At 28.3% G+C, this 17,922-nt stretch overlaps 1 protein-coding gene across 11 annotated transcripts in view; it reads left to right on the top strand.

The window, feature by feature from the left end:
• The window catches only part of CASK (peripheral plasma membrane protein CASK), a 934,116-nt gene that overhangs the window by 341,001 nt on the left and 575,193 nt on the right, over window positions 1-17,922 (top strand). For all 11 annotated transcript variants that reach the window (XM_067047816.1, XM_067047817.1, XM_067047813.1 and 8 more), the window contains 5 exons: window positions 3,757-3,932; window positions 4,486-4,608; window positions 5,289-5,472; window positions 7,740-7,858; window positions 8,679-8,870. In XM_067047816.1, coding sequence (XP_066903917.1) covers window positions 3,757-3,932; window positions 4,486-4,608; window positions 5,289-5,472; window positions 7,740-7,858; window positions 8,679-8,870 — 794 coding nt within the window. The remainder of the gene's footprint in view (window positions 1-3,756; window positions 3,933-4,485; window positions 4,609-5,288; window positions 5,473-7,739; window positions 7,859-8,678; window positions 8,871-17,922) is intronic.

Below are 17,922 nucleotides of genomic sequence, written 5' to 3'. Positions count from 1 at the left end.
TATATATATGGTTTAGAAATGGTTACTAACTACATTTATTGATGATAAATTGGAAGTTTGGTATTCTCAAAAGGACCTTAACATTATAAAATAACTGCATACTTCATGGTTGAACTATTATATTTGCGATTAATTTTATTAATGTTTATAATGTAGTTGTAATGTTTCTAATTACTTTCATAAATTTAAATATTTCTATTGTAAAACTATCATTATTTCATACAAATCTATAATTAATCGTTGCCTTGGCTTGACAAGTTTTTAGCTTCATTTACCATGATTTTGAGCTTAAAAGTTACAATTCATTATTAAAACTTTTCACCAAATAGATAGAACTATATCTCATTACTAGTTCTTTAATTTTTCAACTGATGGGATTAAAATTTATTTGAATGTTAAACAGCTTTATTGTAATCGGTTTTGAAAAGTACAGTTTTCAAAGGTTGTTAGTTAGAACCTTATTAAACCAAGGCAACAATATGAAAAAAAACTCAACTCAAACCACATGTTTGGAAACTGCTCTTGTTATACTTAAAGGCATTGAAGTTATAAAAAACAATGCATCAATAGTTAATTTTAGAGCAACCCACTTACTGATCAAAGGTCATTCCTTGTCTAATTTAATAATAATGAAAAAATTAAAATCTTTGTAATCTGAATGATTTTCTATCATGCCTTTATGATAGTTTACCTCTATGGTACAAAAATTAAATTGAATTTTTATTTACCAAAGGGACAAATCGTTCCATATAAACAATATAATTGCTCATAGATTATTAACATGGTAATAGCATAGGCATGTTTGTCTGCTTCTGTATGTCAAAAAGAAGTATAAATCTGCAATATTGATTATTTAATATTATATCTTATCCTCACAAAATGAGCGCTATGTTTCAAAATTTAATGCTTTATTAAAAATGATTCCAAAACAACCATTTTATATTTTCTTGGAAAGTCATTTTTTCCTTAGAAACTTATAATCTCCTTTCATATTGTATATTAAATATGGATAGCATAAAAAAATAGTTGTAACATTCATTTTGGGAGGCTTTGATATAATGAACTAATAACCATTACAGATATGGCAAAAGTAATAATATTATGAGTATCCGAAAAATGAAAAAAAATTTAATGATTCCCAGATAAATAAAATAAATATAATATAAATAAAGAAATATTAAATAGGTTTAAAATAAAGTTAAATTAATCAGAATGCAGCTACATCTAGTAGCATACCTAGAACAATTGAGGGCATGGGATGGATTTATTTTTGAGGCTGTTAACAGAAAAAAAACTGCAACTTCTAATTTAAGAACAACCAATAAATAACATTTTTGTCTGACTGACAAAAAAAAAAAATTAAATTTAAGGAAGCCTTAGACTGCATCTCCCTCCCTTGGTTAGCCACTGGTTATATCTTCCATCTCTGAAAAAGTACATCCTTTACATTTTATCATTCTTTTGCCAGAAGTGTTTTCTAACCCAAAACATCACATTTCAAGCTTTCTTATGATATATTTATAACTTAAATAGGGTCTTTTTTGTAACTCAAACCTGACCGGAATGTCATAGATACATTCCAACTCAAAAGATAGTGATATTCAAATAAGTTATAATTATATGTAACAAATAATTTTTATCTTAGTTAATTCTTTGGATCTAAATATTGAGAAATAATACTTTAAGAATCAAACTATTAAATAAAAGAAAGATGGTATAGGTGCGGTCCAAAATAGCTCAAATAGTAAATAAACTATTGATTACGAGTCAATGTTTTGCCCCACTTTGCAGGGCTTCTTCAGGGCTAAAAAAGATACAAACAACTCCATTACATAATTTTGGTTGTTTGTTTCTTTTTAGTTCTGATGAAGCCCTGCAAAGTGGGGCAAAAGTTGACTCATAATAAATATTTTATTTACTATTTGAGTTATTTTGGCTGCACTGGGACCAACTTTCTTTTATTAATTACTTATGGTCATTCAACAACCTTCCAAACTATTAAATAATTTGAATTAACAATGAACATTGGTGGATCCCCAAAGAGGGAAGATCAATTTGAAGAGAGGGAGGCCCCTCCTATACAAAAATATAATTGTAATTTTTGGAATAGTTACAAATATTATTTTATATGGAATCCTAAACAAAAAAGATTTTAAATATTTTTTACCAATAATCGTATTTAGAATTATATATATATTCTATTGTAAAGTAAACTCTAAAATTTTGTTCAAAGCCCCTGACGACTTATCAGTTTTTGTTGGATATCATTGACTGTGGTTTGGTTTTCATTCAGTGGGATGCATTTCTTCATTGGTTTTAGCAGAAAAACAGAAGTTAAATAAATAAAAAAGTTGTTATTTTTTGTGACTCCCCCATCCCAAAAATTAATTTCTGGAGGCACCTATGACAATGAAACCCTTACCATGAATTTGCTTTCCCAGGAACTACCAATTTTGAGTTAGGTCACTCTTCTTGCAAAGGTTCAATTTATTAAACTAACTTGTTTAAATGAATTATATTTTGAACATGTTTTAGCTTTATTATTGATAATTTATTTCTTTGTCATTTACTATGATAATAAATACTAATAATTTTCGTGTATAATATTTATTTATATTTTAATATTATTTTTATTTCATATTAAAATGAGTAAGATTAATGTTTTGGTTTTAAATTCAAAATTGTATGCGTCAAATATTTAATGTTTTTTTTTTTTTCATTCTGAATTATCAACGTTATTTATATTAAAATATTAGTACTTGGAAGTTGGTAGCACTGTCTAGGAATCCAGTCTGGTACAGCTGTAAGATGGAAAATTCCTAGAAAACTTAGTCCGTAATTTAATTTGTTTTTTGGTTTGACCTAAAGACTCATTTAATGTTATATTCTAAATTAATATGGATTACATAAAGGTATTTGTTAATAAAACAGGTTTAGTAATCACTTTTCAGTTAATAAGATATATATTTTTTGTAATAAGACTGCATTAGTCCCTTTCCTGACATAAACGAATTATAATTTCATTATATTTAATTATTTATATATATATTATCAACTTCCTACTGAAGATTGTTTTAAGTTGTAAAAAATATTGAAATTCAGTTTGATTAGACTATTTTTGTTTTTTGATTTTCTGAAGTGGAAGTATAATTGATTTGATCAATTTGAATCACCTTTTGTGACCGCCATCTTGATTTTATTGACAATCTATAATTTGTTGAAATTTTTATCACTGAAAAAAAATCGTTTACTGTAGAAATGGTTTATAAAGAGACTATTATATATTACTAATAGTTATTTTGATTTTTTAATAGTTTCTTAATTTATCTAAGTAGGCAAAATTATTTATGTATTGCTTTTATGTGTAAGTATTTCTTAAGTTTTAACATAAAACATAAGGATAAGCTATTACCCTTTCCATTGTTAAGGGAAAAGCTGTGAGAAAGGAAATTAAACTTACTATCACTTAAAGTTCACTGAATATCTATGAAAATAACCCTAATTTAATTGTAATGAAATTCAAATTAAGAGTGTGGTTATTTTATTTTGTATTTATAAATTTTTGTTTTAAGTTCATGTTTTTGAATTATGAAAATGGAAATAAGATACAGTTCACAGTTTAAATGTTTAAATTATATTCTGTTTAGACTTTAAATTGTGACCTTGTTTGACGCATTGTGTGAATTTTAATCCTTAGTATAAGTAAAGTGAAAATTAATTATTTAAAAAAAAACGTATTAACTGCTTTACTTTTAGGCCGCATTGGGACACCTCAGTTTATGGCGCCAGAAGTTGTTGACAAGCAACAATATGGAAAACCAGGAGACATCTGGTCTGCAGGGGTCCTTCTTCATATCCTTCTGTCGGGTACCCTTCCCTTCATTGGAACGAGGCATCGCCTATATCATTCAATATGTCAAGGGAAACTATATGTGAGGATTTTTTTTTTTTTTTTTTTACATTTAAATACGAGTATGCCTTCAACAAAATAATCACATTTTATTCAGAATATTATATTCGATTGTGTGCTTTATATTATTAATATTGGACTGTACTATATTTATTTTATTTATTATTATATTGACCTCTTCAATTCTTGTTGTACATTAAAAATGTTTCTCTTTTTGAAAATAATAATTTTCCCTTAGGCCTTACTTAAAGTTATAAATATGGTCACAATATATGAACATTTATCCCTACTTATAAATCTCTATCAATGACTATTAAATTTCTTAGCTTAGCTCATGAGGTGTTTACAGACCATAATGCTCCCTCTACTTTGTTTCATATTGGTAAGAAATTTTGCAGGTAACCATTCGATCGAAATAAACAAAACTGCTTTCAACACTTATATTCACTGTTTCTGAAAATTTTGTTGATTATAAATAAACTTTTTTTTTCACAATCAAGACTTTTGTCTTTTTTTTCAATTCAATTCTCCTGTAAAATATAATTTGGGATGTATGGTTATGGTTTGGTTTCTAGATGGATTCACCACTTTGGGAAACAATTAGTGATGGAGCTAAAGATTTAGTTAGAAGAATGCTACATGTAGACCCCAACCAAAGGATAACTATTCAAGAAGTACTCAATCATCGGTGGCTCAGAGTAAGTGAGAAATTTTTTGACATGGTACTTTGATTTACCTTGATACTATAATTTATTATGGATAAACCTTAGTTTTTACATTCACTTCTGGGCTGTATGAATAGATTTTATGTATAAATTTCCCTTTTTTTAATGAAGTTTTGGCTTCTTTTCCATGATATATCTGAATGGTGGAAATTGTTAACTAATTTAACTCTCTGCCGGGCATGAATGTGGTGCTCCTTAAGAAGTTTTTGGAACAAGTGGTGAGATAATAACTTCTAGCAATTACCAATTGAACATCTTCTGAGTAACTTAAGACAACTGCGAGGAACCAGTAAGTTTCTTGAGCATGCTGAATCCTGAAGTACCAATCTGGTGCTCCTAACCAGATGTACTCTACCTATGGAACAGCCAGGAAAACAAACCATGCATTACCATGTATTTCACTATAGGGGCTTATGTAATAAAAATTAAAAACAGCAGAATTGGGTTTGTATTTTTTAATCCCCTACAATGCATTTGAAAAAATTTATAAAAACAATATCCAGTATTAACATTGCTATGTGTCCGGTGGTGTGACTCAACATAGCGTGCCCGGCAGAGTGTTAACTAAATTAGTAATACATTTTTATTTGGTTTTTATGTTAATTTTTAGCAGCTGATTTATGCTTTGTTATTAAATACATTTCCGCCTTTAGGATAGAGACAAAGCAGTAAGTAAAATGCATCTTGGAGAGACAATAGAAGAAATGAAGAAATTAAATGCTCGAAGAAGACTGAAAGGTGCTGTGATGGCTGCTGTTGCATCTCCCAAGTGGTCTTTAGATCCATCTGACCCTGACCACTTCTCTGACTATGGTGACGATGATGCAACATCAGCTGGTAAATCATATTCTATATTATTAATAATCAAATAATATTAATTTTACAAATAATATTAGATAGTGTAAATAATGATAAGAAGATAGTTGACTGTGGATAATATATAATATATATTAGAAGATAGTTGGAGGGTGTGGTCAGAATATAAAACAAATAAGTTATTTAAACTTATTTGTGTTATATTCTGACTGCACCTCCAACCATTTTCTTCTCATAGTTTAATGTTCTTATCATCATCATTTTCTATAAAAACAGTTACTAAATGTTATTCATTATCTATCAAATTTTTTCATCTTTATAGTTTATTACATTTAAATTTTATTGAAAAATAGCTAAAATTCATTTTCTTTACACTTCAAATATTTTATTATTGATAATTTTGCATACCCTTACTTGTGTTTTTTTCTTTCATTATATATTTTTTTACTTTCATTTAACATATATTTGGAATATATTGTAAGAGAAAGAATGCAATCGTGAAAAATTTCAAATTTGAGTTTTTTGATTGAAATACACCTTTTGAGATCCCTGAGTCCAAATAACCAGTCTCCCAAAATGGTCTATGTGTTTTTAATTGTGTGAACAATCTACGAAACTGAAATTACATATTTAAGAGGGTATATAGGATGTGACAGCAACTTTTTTGGTAAAATATACCAATTTTATCGAAAACAGCTCTAACAATTTTGATTAAATCATTTTATGTTATTCAATTTATTAAACAACTTAAATTGTTATTAAACAACTAGGTCTTATCCCCATTAAAGTAGTCCGACAGGGCTTAAATGACAAATTTTTAAAAACTTTATCTAAAGTACCTTTAATTTTGTTTATTTGAAAAAATAAACAGTTCTCATAGTTTGCAATAATAAACAGTTCTCATTGTTAGTAATAATAAACAATGGAGAAATACAATTATTAAGGATTTTATAATTAACTAAAGGACAAAAAAAGAAAAATAGAAACATCTGATTTGAACGGGTAAGGCTAGAACGCCTAATCTTTCTCAATTGCATTAAGACTTCATTGTCCGAAGAATGTATAAATATTTAATGAATTATTAATACAAAATAATAAATATATTTAATTACAGGAGAAAGGATGACCAAATTTCAAATGTGAATTGTTTAAAAAAGTTTTTTAAAACATGACCTTTAAACAAAGAGTTATCAATAATAGTAAGGAAAATTATCAATAATAAAAAATTTTTAATGCAAAGAAAATTAATTTGGCTATTTTTTAATAAAGTTCATTAACTTTAAATGTAATAAAAGACAATTAATAGATACTGAATAAAATTTCATAACTATTTTTAGTTACAATCCGAAACCTTTGAAAGAATTATATATTGTTAATCTGAAATTAGTAAAAAATCATTGGTCATTAATGCCATTATTACCTTATTTAATTTAATTTCTTATTTTATTTTTTTAAATTTCATTATTACTTATTTTTTTATCTGTCTGATGTTATATTTATGTCAGTAGTCTTTTTGATTTTAAAACCTGAAACACCAATTTCACTGTTTTATCATCATCTCTGAGGGTTTTTGAAATATCCGGGTTTAATCCTAAGCTATTGAGGCGTGATGTGAAATATGGGCATTCTTGAAAAATATGGCTAATTGTCAAGTTGCAATACTGGCAGTTCGGAGGCGTTTCTTTTGAGATAAGATAGGAGTGGATGAGCCTCATGTGACCTATTCTCAGCCTGGTCAGTAACGACCTCATAATTTTTAGTTTACTCCTTGTGCTTTCATTTCACAAAAATTGCCATTTATCTTTGATTTCCTTTTCAAGGGGTTTGCTCATTTTTGATGTAGTTAAAATCGCTTCAACTCGTCCTGGAAGCACGAGTGCTTCCCTTTCAGCGTAATCGGTCAGTTCATTCCCTGCGATTCCTAGTATGAAGGTAAATCACTAGTCCAAAGGAAAAAAGAAATCACAAAATATCTTATGAACAATTTTGCATTTTTTATTAAATAAAATATTGAAATATGTTATGTTTTCATTAATAAGACACAGGAAAGAAATTATATCTCTAAGTTTCAAAAACTTTGTTTTCTTTGATTATGAAGGAAAGATAAATGTTTGTTAATTTTAATTTTTTTTTTTTAAATGTTTGTTGCTAAAGTTTCGTTCAATATATTAATAACCTCATGTTGGAGGAATACAAATTATAAGAACATTTAATTTAAATTGTCAAGTCAATTTTTTATCATAGTAATGGTCAACTGGATATTTATCTTATCTTTGCTTATGTTACAGCTGTAAGTATGGTACTGGATTCGTTAGATGATATACACTGCCTCCAAGAACCTCCTCCTGGTGATCGAGATTTCTTACACTCGATTCTTGAAGACAGGCAGCTTCATGCTCTTCTTGAGGTCTGTATTCTTAATCATTTCAATTAAAGCAGGGACTATAATATAAATTCACATAATTTTTAAAATTATTATATCGTTTACTAAAGGCTTGGGTTAGTTATTATGTTTTTTGACACCCCTAATGGTTTTATTATTTAAATATTTTAATTTTGAAGTGAATATTTTTCACAGCAATGGAAAGATACAAGATGTTTTACATAAACACTCTTCTTAATTATTCATTTTATAATAGGTTTATCAGTCTTATATACTCCAAATATGGCAGGGAGGTATATGTAAATACATCCATACACAATCAAACCTATTTTCACTATTTATTATGGAAGGTTTTGTATCATAAATATCATGAAAATATCTGCATAGGTATAAAAAGTAAATGACATCTGAGCAGCAGATTTTTGCTGTTTTTGTGAACATGATATTGCTAGAATTATTGTGGACAAAATTATCATTTATAGTGAAATAATAAAAATACATGATTGGATTCCACTGAAGTATTAAAGAATCTATCACATTAGGTAAAATATCTGTAGGAATCTGACTTTGTTCAAACTGAATGAGAAATTAATATTTTTTATTTATTAAATACAATTCTGATAAAAATTTAAAATATCAGAGTAAGGTTTGACATGTATATGCAACTATTACGGTAAATACAAGTAGTTACATTAAATACATCGTTTGCTCCAGGGTTTTAGGATACAATAGTTCACTTCTTAATACTGTATGTTTTTTTAGTAGAATGTTTATTTAATTTATCTCAAACACTGTTATTTTCTTACCATAACAATATATTCAATGAAAAATATTTATTCTGCAGCTATATGACCGAATATCAAGTAAGGTGATGAGCCCTACAAGAGCACCCAGTTCCGATGGAGTGCTCAAATGGCGAGAAGTTTTAGACACGTTGAAAGATCTCGAAACTGCCTCAGCTCCCCATGGATTGTCAGCAGATCTCAAGGCGGTCATTGATGAAATCACCCGGTTGCTTCTCAAATCTCATTTTAAGGTAGGCTTTATCATCTTTCATTAGTTCACTTGTTAGCTATTAACTTAATTTATTCTATTATATTTTCACTTATATATTTATTTATTTGCTAATGAAAACAGTTGATATATCCTCTTTTCCTTTATCTTTATTTTCATTTTATCATCGTTTTTTAAATTTTTTTATCCAAAATTTTTATTTACATTTTATCTCTTAGAAAAAAAAAGCATTTAGGAAAATATTGTTACTTTTCCATAAAGCTTCTTCAAGTTTGAGCTATATATTTTAGACTATATTGATAACAAGAACTTAAGTTTATGTAATTGATTAATGATATAGTAAATCTTTGATATTTTTGTTTTGAATTCAAGTTTATGACTGTTCGACCCCCATTAGGTTCTCGACAACCAAATTTTAGCAAAATGCTTGTGTGTATATGTTCATGCAAAAGGTTGTATAAAAATGAAATTAGGTCATTTGTTGTCTTGAATGTTACAGCAACATTTTTGTTAAAATTGATCAACTGGAATTGCCACTTTATAGAATTTATTTTGCACTATTTTAGGATTTCCTCAAAAACGGGTCTAATGATTTTAATTAAGCTCTGAAAATCGCTGTACGATTAAGTAGCTTTTAATATCCGATGAGTTTTATACTCATTAAAATAGTCTTACAGAGCTTAAATGACCAATTTTAAAAGAAATCTTCTCCTAAAGTGCCTTTAATTTTGCTTATTTGAAATAAATAACTATTCTGAATTTTCTCTTTAGAAAGTCTATAAGTCAATTCATAAAACTTTTTTGAGGTTAATAAACTTCCAATTGAATGTAATTTATATTAAATTTATATAAGTAGATGGCTTCATTACCTTTTGTTAAAGTGTTGTATTCTAGTTGATATTCGTTATTTTCAAATGATGAACCCTAGAGTAACCCTAAAATACAAATTTTTATGGTAAGTGAAAGTTGTGTGATATTATGTAATATATGGTCTGCAAATCAAGGAATTTCCTCATTTGCTTGAGATAAAAAAAAAAAAAAAAAAAAAAAAAAAAAATATGGAGGAATACATAATCTGGGTTGCTGTAAGGAAAGAAAAAACAATTAAATAGTAGTGTAAACTATTTATTTCGAGCCGATACTTGGACACTTATTGCAGGTCTTCATCAAGGCTAAATGGAAAAGATACAGAGTACATCAAGCTAATGTGGGACTATAAAAGAGATCTATGTATAAAACTGGCGTGAAGGTAGGCATATACTTATTTACTCCTGTGCTGCTACAGTCCAATGTGGGTCTTGCGCTAAGGTTTTGCCAGGTGGTCTTGTTCTATGCCTCTGCTCTCCAGCTTCTTACTTCTAGTATTGTTTTGGTGTTCTGTGCCACATAGTCCTCCCACTTGAGGTTTGGCTTTCCTCTATTTCAGAGGTAGAGGTTTCCTTCTAGGATTTCTTGGAGTATTTACCATATTCATCTGGGCTACATAATCTACCTGATGATGTTTGCTACCCCTCATTTTTCCAATGGTAAATGATATACCTTTTCGAGTGGTTAATATCCTTGTCCTGGTTAGGATAACAGAATTTCCAACAACCTTCTCTAGGGCTTAGTGAAATAACATGCAAACCACTGTGTCTCCTTGTGGAAGCTCTTTGTTCACAAAGAGCCTTACTGAAAAGCTCTGTCTGAATTTTGACAGAAGATTTAACATCATTCAGTGTTATCTTTGCTAGTCTTATAACTTTATCTGGGACCCCAAGTTCTTGTAGAGCACCATAATGCTTTGATGTCTTTATGCTACCGTGGGTAGATTTTAAATCTATAAAAATACGATTATTTTACAGAGTTTTTCAAGGTTAAGCGTCCAAATTTAAAATATGAATTGAGGATTTCAAAATATGAAAAAAATTCCTTATGGAAGTAAACCTTAACATTCATATTAAATATTGTTCAGTGATTACCTTGAGCATTAACTTAGGCTGGGCATCTTTCTTCCACAGCAGGAGTGGCCCAATGGTACTGAATATGTGTTAATATTTCACAAGTTTCAGTTATCCTTGTTCGTAAAGAAATAAGTTAATTGACTGGACTTTTTGTTTGATGTCACTCCAAACTAAAATATCCAGTGGTCTGGAGAGCATGACATTAACACATATCCAATGCCATATGGCGACTGCTGATATGGATGGAAAATGCCCAGCCTATCTTATTGTTCTAGGGAATCACTTTGAATTACATTGAATATGAATTTTAATATTTAAATTTCATTAGTAAAGTTGTTGGAATGCATATCAATTTACTAATAACCTATATAATTAATAACAATGAAATTCTTTACATGTGAATATGTGCTAATGAAGGGTTTACAGAACACTGACATTATATCTTTTTATATAAAAATCTTATTAAAAAAATCTACTTTTGTGTCAGTTTTATATGTAAATATTCTTTTAGCCCTGAAGAAGACCTACAACATGAGTCGTAATATTGCCCATTAATAAATAGTTGACATTTTTTTTTTAAATATTATTTTTCTGACCCTTACCTGGACCATCTCCTTCTTGGTTTACATATGGTCAATCACCTATAATAATTAAAAGAAAAGTAGTTCTTCTCTTAGTAATTTAAAATTATCACTTTGAATTGGACTCTATAACAAGTTAGTAATTGAAGTTTGTTATATGCCATTAAAAACTTCTCGACAAGTACTAGTTACTCACACATTATTGGCTATAATAATACGTTTAACTTCCTCATACTTAACCACATTACTATAAACTATAACAACTCATTCAAGAGTTATGATGAGTTATGATCCAAGTCCGATGATAGTCATTTTAGAATTAATTGTTATTATTGATTTTATACAAACCAATTAAATCTAAACTTCTTGAGTACTTGTGGCTTATTTTACTATCATAGTTGCAAATAGCTTCTTTTAGTGATGTAATTAAATTTATTACCTGGAATAGTTGTCAATCCTAAGTCTTTGGTCTTTGAATAGAGATGAAGTGTTACTGTCAATTTCAAATTGTGGTTAAAACTACTATGAATTTCAAATAACAATTAAATCTGTATTTTATTTGAAAGAATGATTTGTATTTTATTTTAAATGATCTTTATTTTCATTTCTAAGCAATCTACACTGTATTTTATTGGAAAACTATTTTTTTTTTCTTAAAGAAACAATAAAAACCATAGTTTTACCAACATAAGAAATATAGTTGTTATATTACAAGTTTAAAAAAAATAAATAAAACGATTTGCATAATGGTGTATCCTGAAGCAATACAGTTGTGTTTATTATATTTATGAAATAAAAACTATTTGAATGACAATTGAAAATATTAATCAATGTTATTTCATTAAAAAATATGCTATTTCTCAAATTCTGAATAGAATCAGGAAATTGTATATCTCCTTAAGAATTCGTTTATAAATTGAAAAAAATAATTATAATAATTCGTGAATTTTTTTTTATGTATTGTATTACAGGACATACAAAGGTATGAAATATTATCATATAATTGCGAATATCTATTGGGAAATAACAGATCTAAGCTAGAAGTCAATATTAGATACAAAAACCATCATATACCATATTGAATTTTATAACCATGAATGTAAAATCCAATTAATTAGAACAGTACTCTCTTTGATTGCTTCCTTATTCAGTAAAATATTTCCTTATTAATATTACTGAAGATAACTTCTGACTTAATTAAATATTTTAAGTAAAGAATGATGTGAGGAGAGCCAGAGGTGGACATTTCCATTTCTGACCGAAACTAAGATTTTGATGAGGCCTGGTAGTTTCTCAAAACCAAGGCCACCTTGAAGCAATATTTTATTTTTATTTTTAAATAAAGGAGATTATATATTATATTATAATCATGTAGCATTTTTCACAATTCAAAAATCTTTTTTCTCTTAGAAATTTAAATTGAATTATGGAAATGTGATTATTTTTGCAAGTAAACTGAACTTCTATCTCTGAAATATGGGCAAATTAGTTATAAACTTGGCTAACAAAGTTGAGCATGGAGATATCGATCTTTTTTTTCTGATCCCTCTAAAACAGAAAAAAAAAATAAATTAGTGGATGCTTTATTATAGGAAGAAGAATAAATCAGGTTTAGTATTACCTTTTTCTACCTGTGGTATTTTTAGGTTACCTGCAATACTTATCTGTTTGTGTCACTTCTATTGTTTATGTCACACTACTAGTTCCTAATTTTTCAAAAGATGGCGCTGGAAATTTATTTAGAATCTAATCATCTAAATTGTCTGTTTTCAAAAGAAAAATACTGTAAGGATTATTTCAGTTTAAAAAAGTAATAATTAGTTGATTAGATTATTAATAATTATTACTTCAATTGTTTACTAAATTAAAATTAAAAGTATATCCTTTCTAATGAAGAATTTTAAAAATCTTGTTTTAAAAAAAAATATGTTATTAAATATTAATTTAACTATCCTATTTTTCACTTAATATTTGTTGAAATTTCAAAATTTAAAAATATTTTATAATTAATGATTGCTAATATAAACTTTAGGTAAAGCTATGACTGAATCTCTGAAGAATAATAAAAAAATAATTTTCTCCATACCGTTTTTGTTAATATTATTTTATAAAAAGAAAAATATTAAAGTAGATTTAAAATGGTAATTGTAAAAATGTTATAAATATTTCCGCTTGTATGAAGTTAAAATATTTTTCAATTAAGTCTATCAATAGTTTATTCTAAATATTTTGAATATTGAAACACAATTTTTTTATCTCAAATATACAGAAAATAAGTCTATGAATGCATAACTTATTTTTTTTTTCAATATATTGACAATCGATGTTGATATGGATGTGTTAAATTATCGATTGATATTTAATTATTGTAAACCCATTAAGCGCTGTCTTATTAATAAAATTGATACAGTAATGCAATGATAATGATATTGATATTAATAAGATGAAATCGCATACAGGATATCTATCTGACATTAGAGTTTCGGCACTAAAGCTGAGGTTCCACGTGATAGGTATCTGTCGTGCAAGCGCTGACAGTTGATAGTACTATGAAGTATTTGAAAAGTCCAGATAGTCCGACAGCGAACCTCAGTCTACACGGTGTTATTGGCTGCAACATTCACTACAACTGTTACCGTCCCTGTGTGTACTATGAAATACTTCACGATAATTGACGACATATTTGTATACTATAATTAACGTTATAACTATAATATATGTATAGTTAGAGAATCGTATTATTCCTCAATATTTCAACGTAGCATGTTATTTAGGCCTCTTTCTAGCTTTATATAAAAACTCATAAAAAAATTTATATATTCAAGGAGTACATATTTCTTGGAGTTGGGTTGAGGTGGACTGACTGGTGTCGCTACCTATGATTGGGGAGAGGAAGCTGGCTCCTTCACTACACATGCGTCTCCTTATTGATTCTGTCAAACTTTTGATCCTTTTGAAAGTTTCGACAAATACAATTTGCTCCTGTCAGTCTGTATTCCTCCCTCGAATTCTTCGAGTTTGCTCAAGTGGTATTTAACTTTTTAAAAGCCTCCAGGGAAAGGTTTTCATTAGTTCGTTTCATGTTTCCGATGCTCCCTCCGTCCAATTAATAAAACTCTTTTCAGATTTGTTTTTGCTGTGAGAATTTTTATTTAATATCCTTTAAACTTTTATCAGTGATAGAACAAAACTGCTTATAGCATTACGAAAAGCGTTTTAATTAAGATATATTCATTTGGGAAAATATTTCAAGAGTTGAAAATATTCTTTTATGTATTTTTCATATAGAAGCTGTTGAACTCCTCTTTTCAAAGAAAATCTCATAAGCTTTAATTTGATATACCACTTGAATTTGAATATGTTTCGTAACATTCGTAAAAAAATTAATTTACGTTTTAGTTGAATTTTTTTTTTATGTAACTCTAAAGATATAATATGTAAAACTCTGCTTATTCTGGATGTCAAATGTATTGATTAATAATATTTAAATATTTAAGTAAATTACAAGTCTCAAATATAAACAGCAGGTAATTTCAAATCAGTTTTAGCATTTTATGCTTTGTTTCTGATATCGGTAGAGTATAAAAGTGGTTATCATGGGCATAAAATATCCAATGCAATAAAATTATTGATAATAAACAAAATTATTACTACTTTATATTGACCACGTCTGTCGTCAACTTCTGTTCGCTTTGCTCGCTCTAGAAATAAACAACCTTCGAAGGCAGAAGACCCCAACCTTTTCTTACCTGGGGGCACATTATAGGTAACCAACAGAGGCTGAATTTTCGTGCATTATTCTACCAACGATTATGCCATGCAATATGCAATAATGTCATGTATACAGTAAAAAAAAAAATTGGAACAATTAACAAAAAACTCTACATATATGCTATAAGACAGCTAAACTTAAATAAATGAACAACTGAAACGTATATGAATATGGAAATAACTACATGTTGACAAATAAATAATTAATGTAATAGAAACAGAATTTCGTTTTAAAAAACGACCATGCCTCTTAAATTGAAATTATTTATGGTGGTTTATGTTTAGTAAGGCTGGTTGAAAATAAAAAAAATGGACTGTATGTGATGTTAAACATTTTTTTTCTTTATTTCCTAGAAAAACAAAAAAACAGTTGGTTTTCGTATACCTCGAAAATAATACATTCTCAGAAAGATTGCTGAAATTGAAAGTGAATCAAATTCTCTATAATACAAAACTATAATCCTCTAAATCGGATCAGTATTAGCAAAAATCGTCTAGATGAAAACTAAATAAAAACATAATTTGAGCATACATCAATTTTCTCAGAGAGCATTGCAATTAACCTAAAATTTAATAAAAGATTAATTAAAATTTGTATAATAATAACAAAATAACAATGCATTGTATGTGAAGATTTAATTTTAACTAAATACAGTAATTGTTAATTGTTAATTTATTCTAATGTATGCTCAAATCTAGTAGGGTTAGTTTGTTAGTATTAAAAGGAAATTAGCAATGATTGTATTTATAGGCTAATTACGATAATGCCATGAATAAAACACAAATGAATTTGTCAGTAATATGTATTGCATTACGCTTAATTATCACATACATTTATAAATTGGTTTATTCGAAACTTGATCTTCACTCGTTTTAATTATTTTTATAAAAATTTTATATATATTTATAAAAAGATCTTTTTATTTCGAAAAAAAAAGTCATGGGAAGAAACTTATATGTACTTAAAATTATCGGGTTGCGGTCAATAAAGCTGAGAACCACTGAAGCATCCTCATTTTAAATTTAATTAATATTTTCCAGAATATCTATTCCAGAATTGTTCCTAGAAACCGTTTTTGTGTTTTGTTTATCAAGTTTCTCTTACTCTCTCTTTGAAGTTTTTTAATTCAATAATTTCACCTAAGGACAATCTTCTTTTTTTTTTTAATTTTTACTTCCACTTATCTATGTTGCTTTTTATATTCCCCTTCCTGGTTATTTCAGACATACGGGTGGGGGTATCTACAGGTGACCAACCTATTCTAACCATGGCGGAGGTTCAAGTTTTTCATTTTGTTGGACCGCCAATCAATGAAAAAAGTAAACACCCCAGGCCGGATTCGAACCGGCGCCCCCCGCAGATCTCAGATTGGACCTGCGCCTAACACCCTGAGCTACGGACGGCCCTCACATATCTATGTACAAAATTTTGAACTCGAGTTTTCGAACGAAATACACGTTTTGTGGTTCCCTGAGAGCAACAAACCTAGTCTCGCAAAATGGTTTGTGTTCTTGTGTTTCTGTGAAAAGCCTTGCTCAAATGCGCAAAAACCAAAAGTCGTACGAAACTGCAATAACTAATCTAAGGTGGGTATATACCTTCATGTCACAACATGAACGTTTCCGATAAAATCGACTGTCCGGAAATACCACTTTATAGAATCGATTTTTTTTGTTCTCGAAAATGACTAGCGATTTTGATTTAACTCGCTATGTAAATGTAGAATTAAATATTCTTTAATATCAGCTAGATCTTATATCTCCAATGAAATAGTCTAATAGGGCTTAAATAATGCATTTGTGAAAAATCTTCCTGTTAATTGTTAAATTGGAAAACAAAGTGAAAGTATGCGTTAATAGGTATTTAAATAAACATTATTTGACAAATAATTGAAAACACATCCAATAGCAACAGTCTACCGCCGGTTGCCAAGATGTTTGCTAACATAAGTTACGTTAGGAAGGCACAAGTGTGCCCGCGGGCTGTGGGTTGGGGACTCCCACTCCAATGGGTACGTGACATGTCTATTTGGGCTTCTCTTCAGCGGTGCATATTTAACGTGGAATCCACATTTTCTAAAATAATTAGTAATTCCAACACCCATTTCAGGTTTCAATTGGTTTGTACTATTTTTTTTTTTTAATAAACTTTTTTTGTTATACATTAAGCTTCTTCATATTATAAGCTTTATATTATAATTTGATAACCGTTATATTATAATGAATATTAGATGGGTCGGGAATCGAAGTGCCTGCATGATAACTTATACTGAATACTATACTATACTAATCTCAATATCTGTGAGATAAAAGAATTAATACTTAAATATAAAAGTAACTTACGTTAATACTAACAAAAAATATATAAATAGTTTCATCCTTCTTTACAAGGTTTTTATTGTATATGTCCAACGTTTCGGCCTCAATCAAGGACAATCAAATGAAATAAAAGCTTTAATTATAACTTATTTTTAACAGTATTAAAAACATTATTAATTATAATCTGTATGCCTTAATTTTAGTTTCATAACTTCACATTGATTTATAAAACTTTTCAGGTCATGCATAAGTCAATTTAACATAGTCAAAATAAACCTCCAAAACACAACCATTAAGAGAAAACATATTTCTTTACCAATAAATTTGCACTATTCTATGTTTTAATTTACCTGCATTTGTCACTATAACATTTAGTAATAAATTATATTTTCACAATTTTTTATTTTGCTGTCATAACCCTATCACAACAATATTATTTAAGCTACTTCAACTACCAGGT

Source organism: Halyomorpha halys, unplaced genomic scaffold (genome assembly GCF_000696795.3).
Source record: "Halyomorpha halys isolate HHAL.00 unplaced genomic scaffold, Hhal_1.1 Scaffold111.1, whole genome shotgun sequence".
In the NCBI taxonomy this organism is placed as follows: domain Eukaryota; kingdom Metazoa; phylum Arthropoda; class Insecta; order Hemiptera; family Pentatomidae; genus Halyomorpha; species Halyomorpha halys.
This window is presented reverse-complemented; position numbering and strand designations above follow the sequence as displayed.